Source organism: Etheostoma spectabile, chromosome 10 (genome assembly GCF_008692095.1).
Source record: "Etheostoma spectabile isolate EspeVRDwgs_2016 chromosome 10, UIUC_Espe_1.0, whole genome shotgun sequence".
NCBI lineage: Eukaryota > Metazoa > Chordata > Actinopteri > Perciformes > Percidae > Etheostoma > Etheostoma spectabile.
In genome coordinates, this window is record NC_045742.1 from 19,574,269 (window position 1) to 19,599,630 (window position 25,362).

The 25,362-nt window shown below is 38.8% G+C and overlaps 6 protein-coding genes and 1 long non-coding RNA gene across 10 annotated transcripts in view; 3 read left to right on the top strand and 4 right to left on the bottom strand.

Moving 5' to 3' along the window:
• Positions 1 to 1,467, bottom strand: part of LOC116697353 (gamma-aminobutyric acid receptor subunit alpha-4-like) — a 6,918-nt gene extending 5,451 nt beyond the window's left edge. The window contains exons 1-3 of the mRNA XM_032528661.1: positions 1,449 to 1,467; positions 266 to 418; positions 27 to 169 (exon numbers count right to left, since the gene is read on the bottom strand). Of these exons, the coding sequence (XP_032384552.1) occupies positions 27 to 169; positions 266 to 418; positions 1,449 to 1,467 (315 nt within the window). The remainder of the gene's footprint in view (positions 1 to 26; positions 170 to 265; positions 419 to 1,448) is intronic.
• On the bottom strand, positions 1,228 to 3,931 carry LOC116697163 (gamma-aminobutyric acid receptor subunit alpha-6-like). Its single transcript, XM_032528495.1, has 6 exons — positions 3,662 to 3,931; positions 3,479 to 3,585; positions 3,271 to 3,338; positions 2,693 to 2,913; positions 2,516 to 2,598; positions 1,228 to 2,403 (listed from the first exon to the last, which is right to left on the bottom strand). Exons 1-6 carry the CDS (start codon positions 3,706 to 3,708, stop codon positions 1,781 to 1,783), a joined length of 1,149 nt encoding a protein of 382 aa, XP_032384386.1. The 5' UTR covers positions 3,709 to 3,931; the 3' UTR covers positions 1,228 to 1,780.
• A 159-nt stretch (positions 3,932 to 4,090) lies between these two features.
• Positions 4,091 to 7,527, top strand: nudcd2 (NudC domain containing 2). The gene is made up of 4 exons (XM_032528497.1): positions 4,091 to 4,540; positions 5,935 to 5,983; positions 6,080 to 6,231; positions 6,422 to 7,527. Exons 1-4 carry the CDS (start codon positions 4,352 to 4,354, stop codon positions 6,503 to 6,505), a joined length of 474 nt encoding a protein of 157 aa, XP_032384388.1. The 5' UTR covers positions 4,091 to 4,351; the 3' UTR covers positions 6,506 to 7,527.
• On the bottom strand, positions 6,804 to 10,931 carry ccng1 (cyclin G1). Its single transcript, XM_032528496.1, has 6 exons — positions 10,668 to 10,931; positions 9,384 to 9,647; positions 9,037 to 9,290; positions 8,579 to 8,657; positions 8,186 to 8,296; positions 6,804 to 7,984 (listed from the first exon to the last, which is right to left on the bottom strand). The coding sequence occupies exons 2-6, from the start codon at positions 9,645 to 9,647 to the stop codon at positions 7,793 to 7,795; spliced, it is 900 nt and encodes a 299-aa protein (XP_032384387.1). The 5' UTR covers positions 10,668 to 10,931; the 3' UTR covers positions 6,804 to 7,792.
• On the top strand, positions 9,809 to 15,497 carry LOC116697168 (uncharacterized). 2 transcript variants are annotated; one of them, XR_004333941.1, is made up of 3 exons: positions 9,809 to 10,108; positions 11,385 to 11,510; positions 15,110 to 15,497. It is a non-coding gene; the product is annotated as an uncharacterized LOC116697168 (long non-coding RNA). The 2 variants fall into 2 exon arrangements; XR_004333940.1 differs by lacking the exon at positions 9,809 to 10,108 and adding an exon at positions 10,200 to 10,331.
• LOC116697161 (septin-8-A) lies at positions 12,320 to 21,862 on the bottom strand. Of its 3 annotated transcripts, none has more exons than XM_032528491.1 (10): positions 21,758 to 21,862; positions 19,945 to 20,059; positions 19,629 to 19,824; positions 18,859 to 19,045; positions 18,615 to 18,776; positions 18,072 to 18,168; positions 17,754 to 17,922; positions 15,897 to 16,029; positions 15,585 to 15,775; positions 12,320 to 12,875 (listed from the first exon to the last, which is right to left on the bottom strand). In XM_032528491.1, exons 1-10 carry the CDS (start codon positions 21,770 to 21,772, stop codon positions 12,821 to 12,823), a joined length of 1,320 nt encoding a protein of 439 aa, XP_032384382.1. In that variant the 5' UTR covers positions 21,773 to 21,862; the 3' UTR covers positions 12,320 to 12,820. The 3 variants fall into 3 exon arrangements, with proteins under 3 accessions (XP_032384382.1, XP_032384381.1, XP_032384383.1); XM_032528490.1 differs by having other exon boundaries at positions 21,743 to 21,772; XM_032528492.1 differs by lacking the exon at positions 12,320 to 12,875 and adding an exon at positions 12,900 to 13,843 and having other exon boundaries at positions 21,743 to 21,772.
• A 1,276-nt stretch (positions 21,863 to 23,138) lies between these two features.
• Positions 23,139 to 25,210, top strand: sowahab (sosondowah ankyrin repeat domain family member Ab). Its single transcript, XM_032528489.1, has one exon. The coding sequence runs from the start codon at positions 23,262 to 23,264 to the stop codon at positions 24,654 to 24,656; it is 1,395 nt and encodes a 464-aa protein (XP_032384380.1). The 5' UTR covers positions 23,139 to 23,261; the 3' UTR covers positions 24,657 to 25,210.
• Positions 25,211 to 25,362: the final 152 nt, after the last annotated feature.

Sequence of the window (25,362 nt, forward strand, 5' to 3'; positions counted from 1 at the left end):
GCCTGGAGGGTGGCAAAGTAGTTTACTGCTGCAAACTCGACAAGCGCCGACGCCACAAAGGCAAAACACACAGCAATGAACCAGTCCATCGCGGTGGCATAGGCAACTTTGGGAAGTGACTGACGGGCGCTGATGCTCAAGGTGGTCATGGTCAGCACTGTGGTGATGCCTGGAGGAAGACAAGCATTTATGAAACACAAAGAGAGAAGTATTGCAATAGTAAACATGATTAGTAGGACATTCGTTGGTGGGAAGAGGGGCCTACCAGCAACTGTGCGTGCAGGAACAGACTCTTTGTTGATCCAAAAAGAGACTTGTGACAGCACGACAACCATTATAAGAGGAACGTAAGTCTGTATAAGATAGTAGCCCAGCTTCCTCTTGAGGTGGAAATGGACCACCTGCACAGAGTAGTGACCTGCAAGATAAACAGCATGTGTGAAGAGAGCAACCCCGAGGGACAGAACACAGTAGCACCACAAGGATGCCTTAGCCTGCCCTTGAAACAGAATAACTGCTGAGAGAAACATAAAGATATATTGCTGCTGTTAGGATGGGAATAGTCCTCGAACTGAAAGACAGAATGTAAGAGACAAGAGGAAGGAAGAGAGGAAGGACTAAAAGGAGGATGGAAGGAGGAGGGAGTACAGCAGACAAGTGAGGAGGGGGCAGAAGGAGAGCATGCAGTGTCACTATCCTAACACTGCCCTGCTATTACTAAACACATGCATACACACATTCACAGACCAAAAACACGCTGCTGCTGCTGCACACACACACACACACACACACACACACACACACACACACACACACCACACACACACACACACACACACACACACACACACACACACACACACACACACACACACACACACACACACACACACACACACACACACACACACACACACACACACACACACACACACCACACACACACACACACACACACACACACAACAACAACACACGGTTTTCTCTCTCTGTGTGTTTTCCAAATGGGTATCCTCTCTGCGTTTTGGAGCCTGCCTCCTTTTCTCTCTCTATTTCGGAATCTGCTAGGGTCACAGCAGGGGACCACGTCTCCTTCTTCTCTGGTGAAAAGAGAAAACACACACTCCCAACACTCACACACACTCACACACTCACACACACACACACACACACACACACACACCACCCACAACACACCCCAACCCAACGACACGACACCCAACCCACACACAAACACACACACTACTCCATCCTTCCCCCTCTCTGTCGGTGCATTCACTGGGCTTTAAACCCCATAGTTCTTTATAAAGGCACACTGTAAGCATTAGGCCTGACCACTTAAGTATCTTACACTAGACGGCTGCTCAAGGAAGTCTTTGCTTTTTATACAGGCTCTACTGTGGAGGATTAATGGACACTAGTGCAGAGCTTAAAGAGACTCATCTGACCTCTTACTCTCAGATCCATTAGTTCATGAGAATTTTCAAATTAAAATAATAATAATAATAATAATAGTAATAATGAGTTTATTTAATATAGCTCCTTTTACAGACAAAGTCACAAAGTGCTTCACAAGATAAGCATTTGTGTAAATACAGTACAATCTAACAGATAATAAATAAGGGATGAAAGAAAATAATTTCTGAATGACTACTGACAATTATTTCCACGTTTTAAACCTAAAACCCATAGATTACAAACAAGACAGTACAATACATCCGACAGAAAATAAATAAGGGGGAAAAAAACACTAATTATTGAATGACCAATGAAAACCATTTCAACGATTAAAACCAGAGTCAAAAACAAATTTAAACAAATGTGTCTTCAGCTGCTTTTTAAAAGCTTGAACAGAGACTGCAGAATGTAAGATAGTAGGAGGGGCGTTCCACAGGGTTGGAGCCACTGCTTCAAAGGAACGGTCACTTTTTTTCAGCAGTAATCCTAGGTTAAAAGACCTGAGGGACCTATTAGTAGTGTACGGACGGAGCATGTCCGAGATATAAGCAGGTGCCAGACAATGCAAAGCTTTATAAGCCAGAAAAAGAACTTTAAATTGTATGCTGAACTTAATCAGAAGCCAATGTAATGAGTATAAGACTGGAGTGATGTGCGACAACCTGCTGGACCTGGTCAACAGCCTAGCGGCAAAGTTCTGGACTAATTGTTGACAATTCTGCAAACTTTTGCAGGTTGTGGGTACGACTGCAAAAGTGTCCTGGTAAAAAGCGCAATGTGATAGCTGACAGCAAGCGTTACCTGTGTTTGATTTGAATATTTCACTGGACAAAGTCTGTCCCACCAGGTCATATTGCAGAAGACTCATGGACTCAGCGGGACACTCAACAGAGGCAACTGGTCCCTTCCTCCAAGTGAAAAGGATTTCACTGCTCGTGTAGGCATCTAAAAATGCAAAGGAAATCAGGAAAAACTTTGAAAAACTGAAAGTTTAGACACATTTATGTATCTAAGCATTATTAGTCCTTTTGTTTAGGAACACAGTTGTGATACTTACAGCTTCCAAACCTGAGAGGACAGGAGTGAGCGTCCATAGGGAAGTCCATCAGCCTCATTGGACACTCTGCGCCAATGGTCAGCCTAACAGCAAGAGAACACACAGACACAAGTCATCTCTTCCTATACACCTAGTGTCCTCCAAATATTTCACCAACAAAACAATAAGTAAGATCACCTCATAGTGTAGAGGACAGTTCCGTTCTGCATGATGCGGAAGAGTTTGTTAGGTGTGGTCGTGTTATGAGAAATTGACTTCCTGGAGTTTCGGAAGAAAGTGTCTGGCGTCCAGATCTTGTCCACCATGCGGTTGTTCAGTCGCAAGATTTCAGTGGGGCCCTCAAATTTTAGCCGCTCATCAACCCACATCTGACGGAAGAACATGTCCATGGTGTACTCCTGATGCATGAACATAACATGTCAGTTGATGTAAAATAAACCATTCCCTAGATTCTAGTTTTAAACTTCAACATTTGTCCTTGCCATTCATCAGTCTGCATGATACTGGAGAGCAATTTCAACTTGCAGTGGAAGGTGTGGAGAGATGACGAGGCAATGACGGATGCCACTCATCCCAGATAATCATTAATCAATCCATTCAGCCATTCCCTATGTCTGACATATAGTCTTATTAATTTAGAGGCCATCAGTAATGGAGTTATAGAGCAGGCCAAACACATTAAAGCTCATTAGATAAAATGCTGTTATCTCCCACAGTCTCCACATATACATCTCCTTACAGCAGTAGTATTTTACCATCTCAACATCTGAAACAGGTCCAAAGCTGGTGACAAAGATGTCTGTTTTCACCTCCGTAACACCACCTGCAGCAGTAATTATAACAACTGTACAATGCACACAACAATACAAGATGCACAATAATAGACTTGCACAATCTGATTATTTTATCACTAAATATACAAGTCTTTACAAACAAGGCTTTAGGATTTAAAGTCTGAATTACCTCCAGATCCTGGTCGTAGTCTGTTGTCATAACCATCCAAAAGTCGATCCAAAATGATAGTAATGTTGTCCGAGTAAATCCTCTCAATTCCAAGTACACTACCAAGACTGCAGAGAAATAAAAAGTTAAACTCCAAGGCTCATGGTACTCTGACCATTGTTCAAGCAGAGAGGAAAGACTTACCTTATCCAGCAGATAAAAGTAACTAAAGTTAATGTCAGGACGGCCATACTGGGGAATTTGTCACCAAATTTGCAGTTAGCTGGCGTCCTTACTGGTGCTGTTAAATTGACTGGTGTGTATGGTATGTAAGGACACAGAGGCACTAAACTAAGAACAGTAATCTAATTAACAGATTAGTAAATCCACTCCTCTTTTAGACAAACAGTTGATTCTATGGGTATCCTTTACAGACAAAGTAAAATTATTTAAAACTAAAAAACACTAAAGGCAATGCAACTATCTATCAATGACAATAAAGCCCCTACAAGTCTGACATGTACAGTATCTCGTTTGTTTTTCTTGCTGAAGTTATTTCATCAGACAGCAGATGACGCTAAGGCCACAATGTTGTTCACAACCGGAACTGTAATCCATACTGAGCGAAGAAGAAGAAGTTTCGAGATTGAGGGGGGCAAAAACAACATGGCGAGAAATAACAAAACAACTAAAGAACAATTTCTTACAGTGTCTGTGCTAAAGGCTGAAAGTACTTTAACTTGAGATGTTTATAACAACAGTTCTGTGAAGCAGTCATCGAGTAAAGAGTGGGAAAGATTAATCGCGTAGCAAACTGTTAGCCAGATACAGTGTAAGTTAGTTAGCTAGCTAGCAGGCGTTAGCCAACCCGTCAGCCGTGTGTGGAGCCGCAGCATGTCGGTGCACTTCGAGGAGAGGAGCGGCGTTGTCCCCTGCAAGACGCCCTGGGGCTCCTGGTACCAGACCATGGAGGAGGTTTTTATCGAAGTCAACGTGCCTCATGGGACGTCTGCTAAAGAGGTCAAGTGTCATTTGGGATCCAGGGACATTGAGCTGCTTGTCAAAGGGAAGGAAATTTTCAAGGTAGGCTACACTCTCAATCAACGTAATTTTAACTAAGAGAAAGAACGGTAAATGAAGAAAAATTATACACTGAATGTGGGAGTAATTGGGTAAATAAATTGGGGGGAAAAATTAATGTGGGAGTGATTTTTTTTTATTATTATTTTTTTTTTGGAGCATGTTACGACTCAGCCCTCCAGGGGTAAAGGAAATAAAAGTAGATTAATTTGGTAAATATGTTTTTAGTTGTTTTTTTAAGGCTCCCATGGATGCTTTTATATAGACCTTAGTGGTCCCCTTATACTTGATCTGAAGTCTCTTTTATAGAGACCTTAGTGGTGGTCCCCTAATACTCTATCTGAAGTCTCTTTTATATAAACCTTAGAAGTCCCCTAATACTCTATCTGAAGTCTCTTTTATATAGACCTTAGTGGTCCTCCAATAATGTATCTGAAGTCTCTTTTATATAGACCTTAGTGGTGGTCCCCTAATACTCTATCTGAAGTCTCTTTTATATAGACCTTAGTGGTGGTCCCCTAATACTCTATCTGAAGTCTCTTTTATATAGACCTTAGTGGTCCCCTAATACTCTATCTGAAGTCTCTTTTATACAGACCTTAGTGGTGGTCCCCTAATACTCTATCTGAAGTCTCTTTGCCGAAATTCAGCCTTAGTGCAGAATTACAGCCACTAGAGCCAGTCCCACAAGGAGCTTTCCTTAGTATGCCAGTCTGTAGCTTTTTTTTCAAATCAAAAAAGAGGACTCCTCAATCAGAGCTTTTGCACTGGGTGCCTGTCCAGTCAGAATCTCATTAGAATTCTTGATTCATATTCAAAATGTGTACATCACCTGTATGCAGCAGGTGTTAAAGGTTGGGCTCATCTTAACTACTTCACACACTGCTGGGTACCTTGTGAATTCCCCCCTGGTATTCAAGTCTTTATAACCTAAACCAATTTTAAAAAAAATTAACTTATAACCAAAGTCAGTGTAGCAAAATGTACAGTATTTGAATCTGAAATAAAAGTAAAGTACAAGTATGGAAAAGTTGTACTTAATTACAGTACTCGAGTAAATGTACTTAAGTTACTTTCCACTACTAGGAAAAGCACAGGTGTAATCAATAACAATTACGTTTGCTGTATTCCATTTCACGATGGATGAATACAGGAATATCACTGGCCTTTCTTCATCTAAACCTGCTCAGTCTCCTCGACCAGATTAACAATGTAAAGAACAACTCCCTGTTACTTAAAAACACATTTATGGAAGAGGAAAAAAAGAGAAGGAATGCTCAAAGTTTGACTTGAGTTCAATTTTCCCAAATTATTTACTTATGACAATTACCATGACAATAACTACCAAGTGAACACATATATTAACCTCACAATCTATTCTTTTTATATTCTGTCAGGGAAAGTTGTTTGACACAACCATGTCTGACGAGGCTACATGGACACTAGGTAGGTTTCATGTCTATACATACACTCACTAACTTAGACTTTAGTGTTCTAAAGGCCACCCTTATCTCAATCCTGTTTACCTATTTTCCTGCTTAGAGGACAAGTGTCTCATCCGGATCATTCTGATGAAGACTAACAGAGAAGCAGGGAACTGCTGGTCCTCCCTGCTGGAGGGGGAGTACTGTGCGAATGCCTGGGTCCAGGACCAGATGCAGAAGAAGCTCACACTGGAGAGGTTCCAGCGGGAGGTTAGTTTCATTAAGTGCCACCTGAAGGGTCATGGTGCATGTTGCCAAGAATTTTTTACAAGTCATCAGACACCTGTCTTCCTCTACAGCACAGATATTAAATCTAGTGTGGATTTGTTAAATGTATTCTAGCCTTGATAGGTGGCAACAGAGCTCCTGTTTCTAAATGAATTGCATTCCTCTTTGCCAGAATCCTGGATTTGACTTCAGCGGTGCAGAGATAACTGGGAATTTTGCTGGCGGTGGTCCGGACTTTTCCAGTTTACAGAAGTAAGCAACGTCATGGTGTCCCCTCTGCCTATGAACACAACTGAGGACATCCATGGTATGCGGACGAACAAAGCCCCTATGATGAGAAGTCAAAGATTTGCCTTTAGAACTCATACTGTACGTTTGAATACAGGAAGACTTTACTGTTCGACAGACACTTTTCACAAGAACCCTTTCAACCCTCAACCTGCTTTGGCAGGTTGCAAAGCTTATACAGGCAGAACAACCGTTGTTAAACTGTTCTATTTGGATGTAAGAAGCATGTGTGATGCGTTTAAATAATGAGAAGAATGCAGATGCAATAACTTTTCAATAAAGTTTTATTGAAAGGTACAAGTACATAGGTTTACAAGATGGTGTATTCAATTTGACATTTTGAATTTGAGAACACATTTTATTTCTGTCACTAAAAGAAACTTCTACCCGACAGGAAAACTGGCAAAGAAAATGCAATACAAATTCCAATCCACATTTCCACTGCAACAACCTTTTTAGTGTTCTCTGCATAATTGACAACTGAAATCAATTAATACATGCGTTTCTTCACTCTGTGTACACAAATTAAGAATTGTTGAAAACAACTCATCTGTAACCACTGATGACATTTCAGCTCAAACTGTATGATTAGCTATACATGACAGTTTTGTCAATAGCCTCACTTCACTGGAGAAAACCAGAGCTCCCTCGCCGTATCAAAATAAAACAAAAAATCTTCACCTTGGGTAGGAGTGTGCATTCAGGACAGTTAAGCAACCTAGGGTGGGAGTTAAGGATTTTGGGCCCGATTTCTTGGTTCCATTTTTGCTGTTCACAAAATCCTTCTCCCTCCTCTTCCACATGGTGGACTGAGGACCTAGGTGGTTCAATACTTATTCGCTTAAAACCAGCAACCCGTTCCAGGAAATACCAAACACCGTGGTACGGATTTTAACAAGGACATACTGTAGACTTGTGCAAGCAACTCAACCAGGAAAGTAAAGCTTAGCATGATGGCAGCAGATAAACCTTTGACAAAGCATTACTCCTTGTCATAGGGCAGGAAAAAAAAAAAAAAGTGTGTGCTTGATCAATGTATGATGGCAAACAAAGTTGAGAAAAGCCGTAACATTTTTAGCTTTTCCTTAAAGAAATCCATCATCACTGATGAAGATCTGTAAGGAAAATAACTGGAGCTGTACATGGGTGACCATACTGCAAGTCACCCAAAAATTACATCCAACCAGAGAAAGATAATTTGGAGACAGTTGTAACTTTTTTCAGCATGTAAGTTCACCCGTTTGTACCCCCAGGTTTAACAAGCTGACTCAGGTATGGTTGGAAGATGAGTGATCTTGAAGTAGCTATGCTTCAGCTGACGTGCAGTTCTTCCCGAAATAGCCCAGCGAAGCCTTTGGCTGTTAGGCTTGGAGCACCTGGTGGTGGCATATTCAGCCAGACATTTTCCAACCAACTCCCGCACACAAACTAGGTCCCCGTCTCTGATCTGCGCAGAGAAAAACATTGTTAATCATCCACCAAGGGCCTGTTCCACAATGGTGACTAATTTCCACAAATCCAAACATCAAACAATCTTATATTTGGGCTCTAACCAGACAAAGCTACACCAAAACTACTAAAGGCAAAAATATGACTTGAGAGTTGTTAAATGCACAACACATTTATGATTGCAACAGTTGGTGCTTACATTCAGCTGCTGCTGCAGACTTTCCAGGGCCTCTGATATTTTGTCAATGTACTCAGGGTCGTGTTGTTCCTGGGCCTCATAACACAGGAGAGCCATGGCAAGCAGAGATGGCTGCAGAGAAACAAGAGTCTTAATCCAAAAAAAAACTGCAAACACAGTAAATGTGGTTTCTAAGAAAGCTGGCATAGAAAACATGACATTTTAAAAATGAATATGCTCAACACAGAGGGACTACCACCACAAACATGAAAGCGTTTTGAGTTTCAGTCAAATGGCTAGCAAAGTGGAACTGTTGGATGCCACTTTGACATTATGAAATAATCGAATACAGTACAGTTCCAACTGGAAATAGGCCACCTTTAAAATGTTTGCAGACCAGTTATTTTGGCCTACCTTTATTTTGGAGAAGACAAAGGAGCAGTGACAGGCTTTCAGCTGAGCCTCCAGTCTCTCAAGGCTCAGTATCTTCTTGCTGTGAAAAGAAAATGCTTTTAGTGTCAAGATGGCAACACATACATACATTTCTATAAGATGGATGTAAAGCAGAGCTCACTAGATTAGACATACATCTGTCCATGACAGTTTAGTGACAAAACAAATCACAAATTTGATTCATACATTTTAAATTTAAACAATATCTAATGTTTAGAACACATTTTCACATTTGTTTTCCAACATGTCTAAAAATCTACATGATTTTATATAGGACTGTGCCAGTTGACTTTAAAAACATTTTTTTTGGGACTAGTATTCTCTTTAGAGCCAAATATGAGAAGACAAGATTTTAGTAGAGTAAATATAATCTTGTTGAGTCATGGTTCAACCCTGCAGGTTGATGTGACCGTCCTTACCTCTCAGCGTCGAGCTGCTCCTGGATGTGGCTGTGAAAGAGACGGAGGAAGCGGAGGGCTGTGGGGGCCTTCACCTTCCAGTAGAGCTTCTCCATGATGATCTTCTCCATCCTCATCATGTCAGACACTGTAAAGCGATTCTGACTGATGCGGATCAGTTCGTTGGCTAGAGGCACATTTTTCTCCTCTTCTGCGGACTTCACGGCAATGTAGAAGCAGCACAAGCCCACGCAGGACAGGTGCTTTGGTTGAATCTGAAGGAAAGGAAATTAGATTATAAAAACAACCTTTAATATTTTTTGATAGCCAACAAGATGTACTTTTCAGGCATTAATGTATTTACAAACCTTCATTACAGAGAGGAATCGATCTAACAAACTGATGGCCAGTGAGAAGGTCTCTGAGCTGAAACCAAAGAACCTGGTCAAAGAGAGCAGGTCCTTCACCTCCAGCTCCCTCCGTCTGGTGGTCATCCTGAGGCCATTGTCCTGGGAGCTCTCGATGAGCCTCAAGCCGCTCAGCTTTGGTTGGTATCGGCCCTCCAGATCTGTCAGGGCCTTTAGCTGAACGGCAAAGGGCTGTGCTCCAGGTCCTGTTACTGTGTCAATCATCTGTGCAGATAAGGAAATAGAGCTAAATTATGAACTAAGACCACAAAAAAAAGCAGTTACCTACTATTACAACAACCAAATTCCAAACGGTATCTAGCGTATTATATAGATATATCTCCTACACAAAATGTCAACTTTACAAATGAGGGAAACAGGTTATAAAGTAATTATAAATGAAATATAATGGTTGGTTCATTTTAGGACAACTGAACTTTAATAAGAAAATTGTTTTACACATTTCAGCGTATGAAATCTGGTTTACTAATATAAACATGTCTGGTTTAGGATATGTATTACTCCTGAGTAGCTGAGACATGAGCGTCACATTTCTAAGTTATCCAGTAACAAGCCTTCCCCTAACAGCTGTCATTGACCTGGACTCAACTGGGCTAGCTAGCTAGCTAGCCAAGCAAGGAGTGGTGGTAACTTTCGGTAACTGGATATATAACATGGACAAACATGTGTGTCAAACTAAGTTTGTCACAATTTGTAATAGTATTTTATCATATTAAAATGTAAATAAATGTTTGATTATCTCTGTTGTAGAACATGTTTGATAGTCTGGACACATGATTAGGCTAATATCAAAGGATCAGGCCGAGCGTGTAGTCATGTCGGGACATGTCCCTGCCGTACACACCAATGCAGAACTAACACAGAGTCTGATGACAACAACAAACCCAAGTATGATAACAATTTAAAGCGTACACCGGTGGCTAAAAAACTTTAAGACACAACACTGCGGGCATTAAATCAATTTAACGTGATGTTTAACGACGGAAAAAGTGAAAATAAACTAATCTGGCGATAACAACGTAACGTTAACCCTTAACGTTAGCTACAACCGCTAACATCATTTTCCAATGTTCAAAGCGTTAGGTTAGTCTCTTTTCAGCTAAGGACGTTAGTATAACGACGTTTTAAAACCCAATTTTAGTTTAACATATTGTCAGTTGACGTGATATAGAAGGAATATTACCGTTAGTTAGCTAGTTAGCTATCCTTAGCTAGTTGACTTACCTTGGATGAAGTTACGTTGTCTTTATTATGATGAAAAATAAGCGATTGAAAAAATGCTTCCACACGCTTTAAATAAGCGAATGGAAAGATACTTAAAACACAAAAAAGAGTAAGTATGAACTTTCACTAAAGAAAGTTTTAAGCACAGGTTAATTTCTGCCTATGCACACCCCCTACCCTTAGCGTAAGGCGATGGTGAAAAAGGGCCGTGTAGGAATTAATGCAGGCATAAAACCAAGCCCATGCCCAAACACGGTGAGCTTTCATTGGTCACTAACGGATCACATTCCTGGTTCCAAATTTCAATTGGATGTATTTGCAGCCAATCACGGTTGAGTCTGGCTGGCAGCCAATTGCAGATGAGGAGGCGGGACATGACAGTAAATTGGGACCTACTGTCTTTCTTTAGGTTGTCAATAAAATCACTTTACTTTTATGCTAAATTCATTTTTACTTAAAACAATAAAGCAAATTAATTGACGCATTATTAGATTAATTACTAGCGTTAACAATAAAACAGAGGCCAACAAACAGTGGACAACATTACAGGGGAGGGAAGAGAATGGCAAGGCCGTTGGAGAATTTTCTGGAAACCTGAAAAGTAGCCCTTATAATTTTATATACCGATTTATTTTCCAAGGCCAGGTGGTATTCCACTATGCGGTCTCTTCTTATTTTTAAATGGAGAAGCGACAGCATTTGTGTCCCTACTGGCAGGTTTCTGGAACAATCTGGGAGGACCCTGAACCTGTTGAGGCCACAGCTTAACACAACCTGTCGTATCTATCGACTTTCCTGTCTAAAAGTGCTATTATGGGGAGACCAAGGCACGTTTTCAATAAAGTCTTTATTACATCGTCAAATCTGCAAGAGGGCTCACAATGACCCACCATAGAGATCCACTGACATAAATAGATTTCATCCTGAATTTATATACATCCAGGCTTTTTTCACGTAACAGATAATATATATATATTATAATATATATATATATATTTATATATATATATATTATATATATAATATATATTAAGATATATATATATATATAATTATATATATACACACATATATATATACATAATATATATATATTATATATATATATATAAAATATATATATTATATATATATAATACATATATATATATATATATATACATATCATATATATACAATATATATTACACATATATATATACACCTATATATATACACATATATTATACACATATATATATACATATAATATATATATATATATATACACTATCTATATATATACATATATATATATATACATAAATATATACACATATAATATATTATATATATATATACACATATATATATATACACATATATATATATATATATATATATATACACATATATAATATATTATATATATACAAATATATATAATATATATAAATACACATAATATTATATATTATAATATTTTATTATATATATATACACATATATATATATATATATATATATACACATATATATATATATATATATATATACACATATATTATATATATTATATATATATACACATATATATAGTTATATATATTTATATATATATAGATATAACAATATATATATATATAGATATATATATATATATATATATATATATATATATATATATATACATACTGTATATACACACACTATGAACTACTTCTAACTAGATCTTTTTGACACAACATAAGGGCTGACATGTTAGCATGATAGGACACCTTTTATAATGATTAAAGATAGTATTTGTATTATGACTGGTTTAAAGTGCGTATAAATCCCAACATAGTATACAATCCAAACAACATTACAGGAATATCATGTCACTTTATATTTCACAGTGTAAACAGTCAAAAACTACAAGCATAACATGAAATGAAGGTAGCACATTTAGTACAAAAACAGAGATTTTGGCAATCTTTTAATACTTATAGGAATGAAGGTTAGGAGCCATGCAGAGACCATGCTACAGAGCGCTGCTTAGAGTTTAGTAGACATGGAAGACGTCAGGCTGAATCATTTCCAAGGAGTGCATTTCTATAAAATTGTTATTTCACATTGTAAAAATAATATACTTGATTGTTAGTCTGTGATCTTTTGATGAAGTAGAAAGTCTTCTAATTCAAATTCCTTCCTGAGGTTAAGGAACACGCAGATGGAAGACTAAAGAAGCTATGAAAAGGAAAGAAAAACCATGTCATTTATATGAACAAGCAACTCTATATCCATTAACGTCATGAAAAAAACCTCAACAAGTTATTGAATACTAAAGTTTAGTGCAAATGATAGATAAGTTTATTGAGCAGTTTGTTATTTGCCATGTTTGCTGCCACTGACGGATGGCAAAATCCAAGCTTAAACTTGAATGAAATGGATAATGCTTTTACAGAAACACCGTCAACCAGTAAAAATCAGAAAACCATCTTTTGGTACGTCATGAGGAAAACGAGTGAAATATGAAATGCTTTGGATCACACAAATGACTGATGTGATGGGAAGTCCCAGAGAACAGAGAGTTTAAGGGGAATGGGTTCAGTGGACCAACAGATGAACTGATGCTCTGTTCGGTTTTCCATTGATGTTATTTATTTGAATATAAATTATGGCCATATATTTTCTCATTTCAAGACTATTTTTTTTTTAATCTCTGCATAGAATGGTGTGAGAAAATTAAATTAGCTTACCTCAAACTACCAACAATTAGAAAAACAATCAACAATATTTGAAAGTACATTATTGTACGTATGTTACTGTATGTTTATACATAGCATAACTCAAAGCCATTAGTTCAATTTAGTCAGTAATTAAAAGTCTCCTGTTCTACAACAGGACACAAACACAAATGGCAAGACCATAAAACAACACAAGCTACATGTTAGGAAAACAGTCCATGGATTGTGGGTCTAGCAGAGTCAGCATTAGGGACAAATTAAATACACTGAGCAAAGCTACCTTTTTGATCCATAAGTACACAGTGGCTTATAGCCATCACATTGTTCGGGCTGACATACGTGCATAGTAACTGTGACACTGTCCACACACACAGTGTCCGTCAGTAATGTCAGATATGACAGTCTCTTTTTCCCATGCTGATGGCAGACACATTCCTGGTTTCCCTGGATGTTTGATCCACAAATCAACTGAAAGGGGAAAAGAAATTAGACAGAATATGGGGGGGTGGGGGAAAGAAAAGAATGAAGGATTTGATGATTGGTACAAATCAAAGGGATAAATGAATGAAATGGGAATGCAACAGCGTTTGGGTTGGAACTTGTTTTAGCGTCCACATTGTTTCCATATGCCTACTACATTTAAGCTACGTTTGGAGTCATACTGGCAGCCCAACTCCTGTTTTTGACATTTAAATCAGATCAGTTGCATCAAAAACATCATGAAAACCAATGTCTCCAAATGAGATTTAGGCAACATGGTGGATTGAATTTATTGAGATGTTTCTCAATCTGATGACTCAAATCAAGAGTTTAAACTCTCTTTAAAGGTCATATACAATAAGACACATGGCATAAAAACTATGACTGTACCAAACTGGTTGCATATGAAAAATTACTTTTTCGGTCACTAATACTGTCTGGTAACACAGAGAAGAGGACCTCAGCTTTCTGTTTGGTTTGCCTCTTCGAATAACACCTCCTCGTACTTTTTTGCCAAAGCAGATAAATTAATCACTTGCAAAAAACGTTTAAGTTACCCAGATGTATTTTCAACACCTAAAGCTTTTTATTTGTACGTTTCCCATCTTCCTCTAAATGACAATTCCAAAGCACAGTTAAACTTTACTTGAGGGTATCTACATAAGAGTAACATGACACTGTCAGGAACGTGTCACAAAACATTATAAACAAGTCATAAACGTTTATGACATAATGCTTTGGTTAGTAAATGTCATTTGGTTTTGTCATGAGAAGTTATGGTTAGGGTTCATGTGTCATGACTGCGTCATGTCACTCTTATGTAGAAAACTTCAAGTGTTACCACACTATCTTATAAACCTTTGTATATTAAGTGTCTGTAGCTGTTCTTATTGTATTTACTGCCTTTTCTGTGTTATACAGCACAGCCAGAAGGATCAGCAGCTACAGTATTTTAGAGGTAAAGATACAGTATAAACCTGGTGAAATCATATCATCGGCCCTGTGTGGTATTACACTGGCTTAATACCTTTGGTAACGTTTCCCCCCATATGTTAGGGCATTAGAGCAAGTACAAACTGCCATTAATAGTAAAACTCTTTGAAGGCTTTCTTTTTTATTTTTACGTCACTAATCATAAGAGCAGCTTTGTGATTGTGAATTTTTAAGGCTAATCTTGAGCTTCAAGCTTTATATGTATGTATGTATGTTTGAGCGTATATATAAGATACTGACACATAATGTTTCCACCTGCAGAAATGATTACAGCTCTCCGTAGGATGTCGGAGTATCATCTGCGTTGCGTTTGGCGTGAGCATCGGTGAGACCAGTAGGATGTAAACAGAAGTGCCCCTGCCTGAGATGCAGTCTGGCAGGTCCGCCCGCAGAGACAAAAGCATCAGGCTGTGTCATGCAAGCTGTGACCCTTGCCACTGTGTCTGGGCACACAGTGTCAGTCTGAATCTGTCCCTGTATCAGTTTCTGAGTCAACATGGCTTCTGGGATAATAACACTATCTCATTAATCACATTGTACGCCTCCCCCCTTTGTCCGATCAACTCTACATCGCCTGGCTTAGGGAGTATGTGTCTCTGGCTTGTGAATGTAATGCCCGGATGACATTTAACCTCATTTAAGATTTTAGGGGTATTATTATTTAGTGGCATTACCGCTTTCTCTGACAACCATGGTGTACAAAAGGGACCACATACATAGAGAAAAGCCCACTTACTTCTTCTTGTCCTTGTCCTTTTTGAATGGTTGCTGTGAGCAGCCTTGGAGGGCCTGTCCCATCAGTGTCTCAGCTGCAACCCTTCTTCTATTGAAGGCATTCATCTCCTCCTCCAGTTCTCGTCTTTTCTCCTCCAGATTCTTCTTTTCTTCCTGGTGCATTCTCTTGAGCTGCTCAAACCTCTCATGAAGCTAGAGATGATGATGGTGATGATGATGATGATGATGATGATGGGACAGGGCACACTGTGAGACTAACCAAATATGGTATATTTTCACTGAGTAGTTGTTTTATGATCATGTCAATCCTCACCTCTTTTTCCTTTTCTTTCAGCTCTGCTTCTGTCTCCTTCACCTTGTTGACAAACATCTGTCTCATTTCGTCCTCTTTACGCTGCAGATCCACAAGGAACTCCTTCCTCTTGGCTTCGTATGTCTCCTGAAGGCTGAAGATCAGAGTAAAAGCAATGTTAAAATTAACTTATTGGAGAGGATTAGTATTAAGGAGTTGGTTACTGCAACTGTGTATAAATTGTAAAATAAATGTTCACTGGGTGGAGATTAATGCATCACATATTTAAAATGGGTTGTACCATACAACAACCTAGAGCACAGCAGTTACTTAATATTTACAAGCAAGAACTGCCAGGCATAACTGGAGCAATAAAACAAGCATGTTAACACATGAACCATTTAGATTGAACAGCAAAATAGGTAAAATAGTCATCATCTGACCTGACACTCAAAAATACTGTTTAATGAGGATGTAAACTGGGAATATTTTAGGTTACTTGTCACAAAAATAAAAACAACATACCTCAAATTACAAAACATAATACCAATAACAGATTAAATTACCAAATAAGGTTATTAGGTTGCATAATAAATATTTCCCACTCACTCTAAACATACATAAATGCTATTAACTCTGAAACACATATTTATGCACATTTAAATAAAATAAAGTCATAACTTTATTTACAAAGGAGTGTCAATTGGGTTTAATATATAGCATTTGGTCCCAAAAACTGTTATATCTAGAGGTTATTTAACAGTTTGCGATGACTTTGTGTTTAAACAGTTGATTGGTTTTGATTGGAAAGCACTACAGATGTTTCCTGTATAGTGAATCACTAGTTTGAAATTAGCTAGTTGTCTCTAAGAACTTAAAAAGGGACTTAAACAAAAACCTTTTTTTATTTATCAATTGCCGGTTCAACCTAACCTGAACTTGATCTGAGGTTTAACTAATATATCGTGTGTCATTTCATGAGCATAGGAACTAGAGTTACGGTAGTTTCTCCCATAGACTGTATATAATGAACAACACGTGTGTGATGTCAACCATTGGTTTGTGGAGATCTGCTATCCATCGTAAAGTTTGCCATTATGGGAGCAGCCATCCTGGTTGCGGATGTGACGATTTTAGACGAGAGGGAGGAGTGAGGGAGGAGCTGCTTTCACTCTACGTTACGTTACACACTTTCACTGGCAATCACATCACAGCCACATCCTTAAACACCCACGGCTTTAGCGCCGATTTTAAAAGCAACAAGACCATAATTCAAAAAAGTAACAGCATTCTGTGTTGCAGAAGACTTAAAACTAGCGGTTGTAACCATTAACTCATGAGGTAATAAATCAATTGATGTGAGTCACTTTGTCATGAACTTCTACAGAAACCAACCTCCTTTTGCAACCGCACGTGTCGCCCCCTGCTGTAATTCAGATAGAATTCAGGTTTAAGACACTTCCTCATTTGCAGCACTTCGCCGAACCACACGTTGTCCGGTCATGTACAGTCTATGGTTTCTCCCCAGTAATATGGAGAAGGGAGTGGCTAATCTCTAGATGAATTTACAAAGGCACTAAAAGATTCATATCAGTCAAATAACTAAGTGCATCAAATAATTATGCAGTTAGTTAAATAATTGAACTAGAGTCTAATTACACATCAAACTTTACACTTTACCTTTGAGCTCCAATTAAATAGAGAAAAGATCATCCCCTTCCAAATCATAAAAATCTAGATTTTGATGTGCCGTTTATCAATTAAGTCATTCATCAGCACAATTTTTACTGTCCATCATAAGAGAACAAGTTTATTTTTGGCAGTTCCACTGAAGTGAGTTGCCCAGATGCATTACATCACTGCTATCCCTAATTTCACCTGAACGAGTGGCTGTCCGGGCCTGTGTCCTTGAAGCCCATCTCTTCTAGCTTGCAGCGACGGTAGAGCTCATAGTGTCGGGTGTGTGTTTGCTCTCGGAGATCCTCCATGTTCACACGCAGTAGCATCTCCCTCAGCTTCACAAAATCACAGTGGTTTTCATTCTCCACTGAAAGAAAATAAACTTGACATTTCACCATCATAAAAAAAAAAAAGAATTGTGATATCATGTTTTTATCTCAACTCAAAAACTAAAAATAGTTTGGCAGCAGGCATCCGACTTTTATGATGCTTGTCAAATCCATACAATGGACTCACCCTGTACTGATCCCCAGGGGTACAGCCTTGCTTTCACCATCTTATTTCCCACTTTTATTTCTTCTACACTTCCAATCACAGCAAAAGGAAGATGAGTCTATAACATACAATACATAAAGTGTACAATACAATATGGTTAAAAATGATACTACTGTTGCCATATCCAGGATCTCATTCTGCTATTACGACATGCTTCTACTATGGATTCAAATTGTGACTTGTATTGTGCAACTTCAGTTATTTCTGCTAAATTTCGGTAGCATGATAATCAGAATTAACTGCTAATCCCTACTAGTAGTATAGTCAACAATACTAGTATTTCTATTATATTTAAATTTCTGTTAAAAAAATCAGATGTTGGCAGAAAATTCAAAGGTCTAAACCAGACTAGGCCCGTACTGGAAATATGGCCCAATAAGTGCTACAATACTAGTATTGGCTTAAGAATACAATAATGGAGAAATTTAAAAGGTATATTACCTTGTAAAATACATACAGTATTGTTTTATGTATTATGTGTGTCTGTGTGTTTCTAGGACTCACATTCATGGAGGTGTTGATCTCTGCAACAGCTTCATCCTCTGTTGGGAACTGATAAATCTGAACTCCATTACTGACAAGCTCACTCATAATCTTGATCTTTAATTTGTCCAATTCGCTCTTGGATACCGTGTCTGCCTTTGCAATAATGGGGATGATGTTCACCTGCATGGGGGAAAGAAAGTGACAGACTGAGAAACAAGTAACATTGACTGCTGAAATACACCGTGCCACAGTCTGTGTTCACCTTGCTGTCCAGTTTCTTCATTGTAACCAGATCGAGGGACTTAAGGGAGTGTCCGGTGGGAGCGATGAAATACAGGCAGATATGGATTCTTGTGTCATGGCAGTTGAACAAGGAACGTTTGATTTTTAGCTCCTCCTCAAGAAACCGTTCAAACTGGGCATCAATATACTCAAGGATGGGTTTATAGCTGCCCAAAAAAAAAGACAGCACAAGGCGTACAACATGAGCATCATTATTTTATCCTTACATGTATGAACAATAAACTTTACATTGCTTTCCTTGATGATCGAGAGACATGTTAGTATCCTAGTAACAAACTCTGCAACTACAGTCTTGCAGCCAAGATTGCCCGCTTTTTTTTTATTCCCTGCTGTTGGAGCAGTCTGTCTATTGAGATTGCATTAGTTCTACCAGTCATTCCCATATCCCTTTCTTCCCTCCCAATTCACATGCTAGAAACAGGCCAGATCTCTTTCTCTATTCTATATTGTGCAAGTGTGTTGGCTGCAGAGCAAGAGGGGGACATGATTAATAGCTGATGCTGATCTAACCAAGAGAAATTTCTATGATTATTTATAGAACAGTATCAAAACTGCTCTGAAAAAGTCTGTTTTGTATTTACAACAAGTTTGGTATAACATTTTATACTGGAATTGTAGTTTTTTTCCTTTGTGCAGGACAGTTTTGTCCATTTCTGATCCTTTAAAAAAAAAAAAAAAAACATTCCGGACAGCACCAAAAGTCAAACAAACATCTGCAAGAATCTTTACCTTTCCTCTTTGTTGATTTGGTCTCCGAACCCTACAGTGTGCACAGTGGTCAGCTTGAGGTTAACGTTGCTCTCCTGCAGATCATAGGTTTGTGGGCGTAGCTGTACCTCACTCTGATAGTGGCTGGCTTCCTCATTTTCAAATGTTGTATTGAAAAGAGTGTTCATTAATGTTGACTTGCCTATCCCTGTCTCACCTTAAAAAAAGAGATAGAAAATGAAATTGTGATAAACGGGGAGGGAGAGGGAAAGACAAGGTGAAGTATAAATGCTCAAAATTTCAAATGATGATGAACTCCTCCTGGGTTCATACATACCGACACAGAGGATGTTGAAGCAGAATCCCTGTGCAACTGATTTACTGACCAACTGATCTGGAAGACTGTCAAACCCCACATGACCTCCGAGCTCTAGGTTTCGTTTTTCTTCATGCTGAGGTTTTTGGAAAACAGGTAGGTCAAAGAATGTATTGAAAATAAATGACTTGCATTTTAGCAATATTTGCTCATATTCACATATCACCACATTTCCAAGGAAATGACAAAAATCTATAAAATGGCGAGGTTAAAAAAGTTCTTCTGTCAGATTCCGTCCCCATCATTCTGCTTTCAAGCTTAAAAGCATTCTTTGCAAATGAGGTCATCTCTCTCTTCCACTTAACTCACTGAATAGTCCAAGCTATAAAAAGGTTCAGTCTCAATATCACAAACCAAATTCCTCCTTCATAGACTCGCAAATCTGGAAAAACAAACAACAAGCTACAACAATAATCATTTGAGTTGTGCAGCACAGATGTCATACTTTACATTGTGCGTCTTGTTTTTGTTTATGAAGCTTTGGTATAAGGCCTTAGCCTGCTGCTGACAGTAATGGTTTGTGATTATCAGTATGCTTATATTTAGGGCTGAAACAAGTATTTTCATCATCAATTAGTCTGTTGATTATTTTTTGGACAAAGAGATCAATCATTTAAATGTCATAAAATGTTTTTGTAAAAAAATTATTTTCACTATTTTTTCGGATTTGAAGAGGCCCAAAGTTACCTCTTCAAATTGCTTGTTCTGCTCAGCCAACTGTATAAAAATTTTATTTAATTTACAATAATCAGACTCAAACAGAAAAAAAACACATTTTGAGAAACTAGGACCACAAAATGGTCATTGTAACACTGAAAATACATGAAGTCATTTCAATGTGAACATAATAAAACAATGTATTTTGCCCTGGCTGTATCAGCTGGGAGACGATTCATCTCTCCCACAGCAGAACCACTGTGGGATACTGGCATCTTGCAAAAGGCTCAACATGAGGATCAGGATGTGTTCAATGCAACAATCATCCACTTCTGTCCCCCACCACACACACACACACAACAAAGAGCTCTTTATCTCAGTGTTGTTTCTCAGGGTGGAGGATATCCAAGCTGCTGGCTGCTCTGGTACCCATAACTCCCCTCACAGACAAAATCACACACACACACCACACACACACACACACACACACACACACACACACACACACACACACACAAGCTTAACTCAAAGTCTCCCATCATTTGCAATGCAACCTGTAAACATGAGGCTAAATACCAGGCCCGTACTGGCTTTAACACATTGCTACGTACCCTATTACACGTTTGCTAATACATATTTAATTTTTCGCTGAGCAAACTTGATGAGGTAGGCCTAGCTACCACTTGAGGAGGCTGCTACTTAGGTTTATCCTCTTAACTTAGTCTCCGCCTGCTGTCCTGTCAATTCAGCACCCGTGTGCACCTGCCACAGTGTTGACATGGTAAACAGCAAAGTGTTGCGTGCTGCTTCATGATGCTGAAGTGCGCTTTTTCTGCATTGCTCCACAGACAGCACGCATCAAAACGGCGTGACGATGCATCGTTTCTATTGAATCAACCGTAGCTGAAAAATCCGTTTAATCCCGCTTCATTAAAGCTTCTCCAACACCGCATTGACCCTGCTGCATTCTCTCCACACATCGCATTACCACCACCTTGCCCTCACATACACCTGGATGTTATGCTAGTTTGATTCCTATTTCTACTCTGACAACACCAAATCTTGAGTCACTGCAGGCCCGCAGACATATCATCATACTTACTGCGAAAACATCTACCTCGTTGGCCGCCATCGTCAGAAGTGGCTGTGTGCGGGAATGATCCGTCTTCAGCTCCACATTAAACACGGACAGACTGCCACTGCTTTCAACATGGCCACTTGGAGGCAACACCCCCTCGGTGTTGGAGGGCGACACTACAACAGCTCTCTAAAGCCTTTAGTCAATACGGTATTCTAACTGAAGGAGTTTAGTGCAAACTATTTTGTGTTTATAACTTAGAAATTATTTAGATAACTATAGACTAGCTTCTGTCAAGGAAACGAGAAGGTAGCCTCCCACAGAAGTGGTGATACTTTGTAACAGTGTATGTCCTTTTCCAGTTTACATTTTTCTTCTTTTATCAAGTTGGTTCATGTCCCAGGGTTTTCCTATGGCAACAGTTGTATATAAAAAGTAAGTTAATACAATACTCCCTATAAATGCTAAAAAGCATTCATTTAAAAGTAATAGTTACTTTTACATTTATTATACCAAATGGGTAGTTCATTTTCAAGATCAAGATTTTACACATATACAATAATAATCTACCTGCAGAAGCGTATTGACAAAAATACCTAAAGTATAACAACTATTTATAATAATCAGGTAGCATAATGGCCCCTGCCAGAAGGTTCTGTGATATCATTTTTTATTTTATATCATTTTTACTCATGCATTATGTACCTGTTGCAGCAGGTAGAAAAAGGCTAGATTTAGAAAGTTAAGATAATGTGGGGTAGCTTCACATTTTATATGTTATTATACATATTGAGACCTGTTGAATGAAGTAATGCAACATTTGAGGTTTTACATAAAAATTAACATTTTAAGTAAAAAATCTCAATTTCTTTGCACCACTGCAGTATAGGCTATATGCCACTGAAGCAGAAGTGTTAAATACGCTTAATTACATTGCTGTGTTGATACATTGCATCATTGGTGCTGTTATTATCACTATTTCAAAAAAATCTACTTAATGATATATTCAAAAAAGATTCTCAGCTTTGGAAAAGATTTTTCCATTTTGGGACCTTATTTAATGTCATAGGTCACAATTCAACATTTGTAAACATGTATTGTAGGAGAATTTAAATGTATAATTTGACACAATATTGATTCAATAATATATTAAATATGAAAATAAAAAAGTGTTGACATGACTTATAGAAAATGTAATAAGTCTAATAAACTAAACTCAAGATAGCCAACTAATGAACATAGCCTACACATATGTAATACTCTGTATATGTTTTAGAATTGTTTTATGTAAATATACAAAAAAAATAGAAATATCCACTTCGCTTTTTTTTCTTTTGTTTGAGCAGCTCTGATGTCTACGTGCTATCAAGCCGCTGCTGTAATAACGGGGAGAGCCCTGACATAGAACGGGAGGGTTTGTGAGGCGAGGCGCCGGAAGCAGCAGGTTGGTGGAGGACAACGGAGAGGGGAGCGCGGACAGAGAAGAGATCATCCCTCGGGCTTTATCTAAACTATCTGTTACATATCTTCACATTCGTACTAAATGGATTTGACCCAAGAATCTCTTTTGTCTTTTTTACTGGAGCACGGAGGTAAAGTGAAGAACTCGGAGCTACTAAACAACTTCAGGGGTCTGATCAGCTGCAGCGATCCCGCGGAAAAGCAGCACAATAGGGACCTTTTCAAGAAGTTGGTGAACAGCGTCGCTGTGGTCAAACAGATCGACGAGGTAAAGTTTGTGATTGTGAAGAAAAGGTATCAGGACTTTGTTAAAGAGGTGGCGCAGGATGCCTCGCAGAAAACGCAGATGGATGACAGTTTCTCAAGCCCAAATACGAGCTTTTCGTACACATCATCTCCTCGACGAGCCGAGTCAGCCAGGGCGATTTATTCTGATATTCAGAACAATATTACGTGCTGTCCCTCAAACATACATGGCAACTATTACAGTGATGCCAAACATACGTCTGTGGCAGCTATGCTAGAAAGGAGCCCGTTATCAAGAAACATAAGTTGTGCGGACGCAACTACTGTTAAAGTCCTGAATATCTCCGGAGATCGGGGGAGCAGAGCGAGGAAATCTGGAGCCGTGTTCGCTGTCATAGCAGTAAAATCCCCTCCCAGAGACTCTGCACCAGCAACACAGGCCGGATTACATTCCCGAGTGCATCCGCGTAAAACCTCGGACAAACCAATCAAGTTGCTAACAAAGGTTTCTACGCCATCTGTGCCGACTCTGAATCCGAACTTTCCAGATTGCAAGCAGGGTGCAAAGAGAGACTCCCAGTGTTGGAAAGACAGACAGACAGAGGACATGCAACCGCCAGGTTTCCCCCTGCTGAGGCCCCAAAACAAGAGAGATGATGCAAAGTACTCAGAGTCTGTGCCTTTGGAGCCATTGGCTCATGAGTGGTTGGTAAAGTGTGCTGCTGGACTGTGGGGACAAATCCATGGTTTGCTGCTGCAGGACACACAGTTAGCGCAGAAGAAAGACTTCATGTCAGGTTTCACAGCACTGCACTGGGCTGCCAAGAATGGCAACAGCGAGATGATACACAAGCTCGTGAATATCTCCAGGAAAAGAGGCACCTGTGTTAACATCAACAGCAAAGCACACGGAGGATACACACCTTTACACATCGCAGCAATGCACGGCCACACTCAAGTAATGGTTTTGCTTGTGCAAGGTTACGGAGCCAATGTGAATGAAAGAGATAATGATGGCAAGAAGGCCCTCCACTACCTGGGCAAAGGTGTCTCAGCTGAGCTCAGAGCACTTATGGGAGGACTGCAGCAGAGCAGGTACAGGGAGAAGACTGAAGATGAAGAATACAGAGAGCACCCGAAAGGCTTCAACACAATTAGTAAACTCTTCCAGCCTCACATAGGGAAGAAACAAAAGACAACAACTAGGTTTGCTCACAACATGCGAGAATGATCAAAAAGGAAGCTGTGAGATGGACAATATGAAAATCGTTATAATACTGTCTTACTTTGTGTATTATGTTAATATAAAAACACTTACATCATTCTTTATCCTTTAGATCACTTAAAGTCTATAACTAAATCACAAATGTGTCTCAGCACTTATTGCAGCTCTTTTCTAGTGTATCACTGTTGAATGTACTATTTATGAACGGTATTTATAATGTAATGATATTTTATTTAGTTGAACTCCATGTATTAACAATGAATTCTATTTTGAACCCTTTACATTTATTTTACTTACTAACAACATAATCAGTAATATTCAAACATGTTTTAATTAACTTGTGTGTAACAAATCTTGAGAAGTTACCTCTTGATTCTACCTCAGTACTTCAAAGTGTGAGGACATATGAAAACAGACCACACTTGGGAAACAGGTGCTATCAACACTAGAGTGAAACTATTTTGTGTTGTTGATGTAGAATGCTTATTGCTTTTGTGCACAGCAGATCAAGTATTTATGTATATATATTCTGAACATCAAGTAAAGTTCTTCAAAGCAAACAGAGGGCAGAGGAAACATTGCATACTGTTGTTGAAAAAGAATGGTGGGAGGTTTAACATTTTGAAAAAGCTTCAGTAAAAGTAAAGGGGACTTTTGTGGTGGCCAGTTATGCAAAGCAGGCCACCAGACTGTGTGGTGGAATGTCTCCTTT

Bases quoted from the DNA above. Each gene is read 5' to 3' on its own strand.
- LOC116697163 (XM_032528495.1), bottom strand. From the start codon at position 3,708: ATGGCCGTCCTGACATTAACTTTAGTTACTTTTATCTGCTGGATAAG. The intron at 2,914-3,270 runs GTAAAATACTAC...TTCATGCATCAG, and splicing joins CTGTTTCAGATGTTGAGATG to GAGTACACCATGGACATGTT. The intron at 2,599-2,692 runs GTGATCTTACTT...TCTTGCTGTTAG, and splicing joins ACTGTCCTCTACACTATGAG to GCTGACCATTGGCGCAGAGT.
- nudcd2 (XM_032528497.1), top strand. From the start codon at position 4,352: ATGTCGGTGCACTTCGAGGAGAGGAGCGGCGTTGTCCCCTGCAAGACG. The intron at 4,541-5,934 runs GTAGGCTACACT...ATATTCTGTCAG, and splicing joins AAGGGAAGGAAATTTTCAAG to GGAAAGTTGTTTGACACAAC. The intron at 5,984-6,079 runs GTAGGTTTCATG...TTTCCTGCTTAG, and splicing joins CGAGGCTACATGGACACTAG to AGGACAAGTGTCTCATCCGG.
- ccng1 (XM_032528496.1), bottom strand. From the start codon at position 9,647: ATGATTGACACAGTAACAGGACCTGGAGCACAGCCCTTTGCCGTTCAG. The intron at 9,291-9,383 runs GTTTGTAAATAC...CCTTTCCTTCAG, and splicing joins GATTCCTCTCTGTAATGAAG to ATTCAACCAAAGCACCTGTC. The intron at 8,297-8,578 runs GTAGGCCAAAAT...GTTTCTCTGCAG, and splicing joins TTGTCTTCTCCAAAATAAAG to CCATCTCTGCTTGCCATGGC.
- LOC116697161 (XM_032528490.1), bottom strand. From the start codon at position 21,772: ATGGCGGCCAACGAGGTAGATGTTTTCGCA. The intron at 17,923-18,071 runs GTGAGTCCATTG...ATTTTCTTTCAG, and splicing joins CCCCTGGGGATCAGTACAGG to TGGAGAATGAAAACCACTGT. The intron at 16,030-17,753 runs GTGAAATTAGGG...TCTGATCTTCAG, and splicing joins CCGGACAGCCACTCGTTCAG to CCTTCAGGAGACATACGAAG.
- sowahab (XM_032528489.1), top strand. From the start codon at position 23,262: ATGGATTTGACCCAAGAATCTCTTTTGTCTTTTTTACTGGAGCACGGA.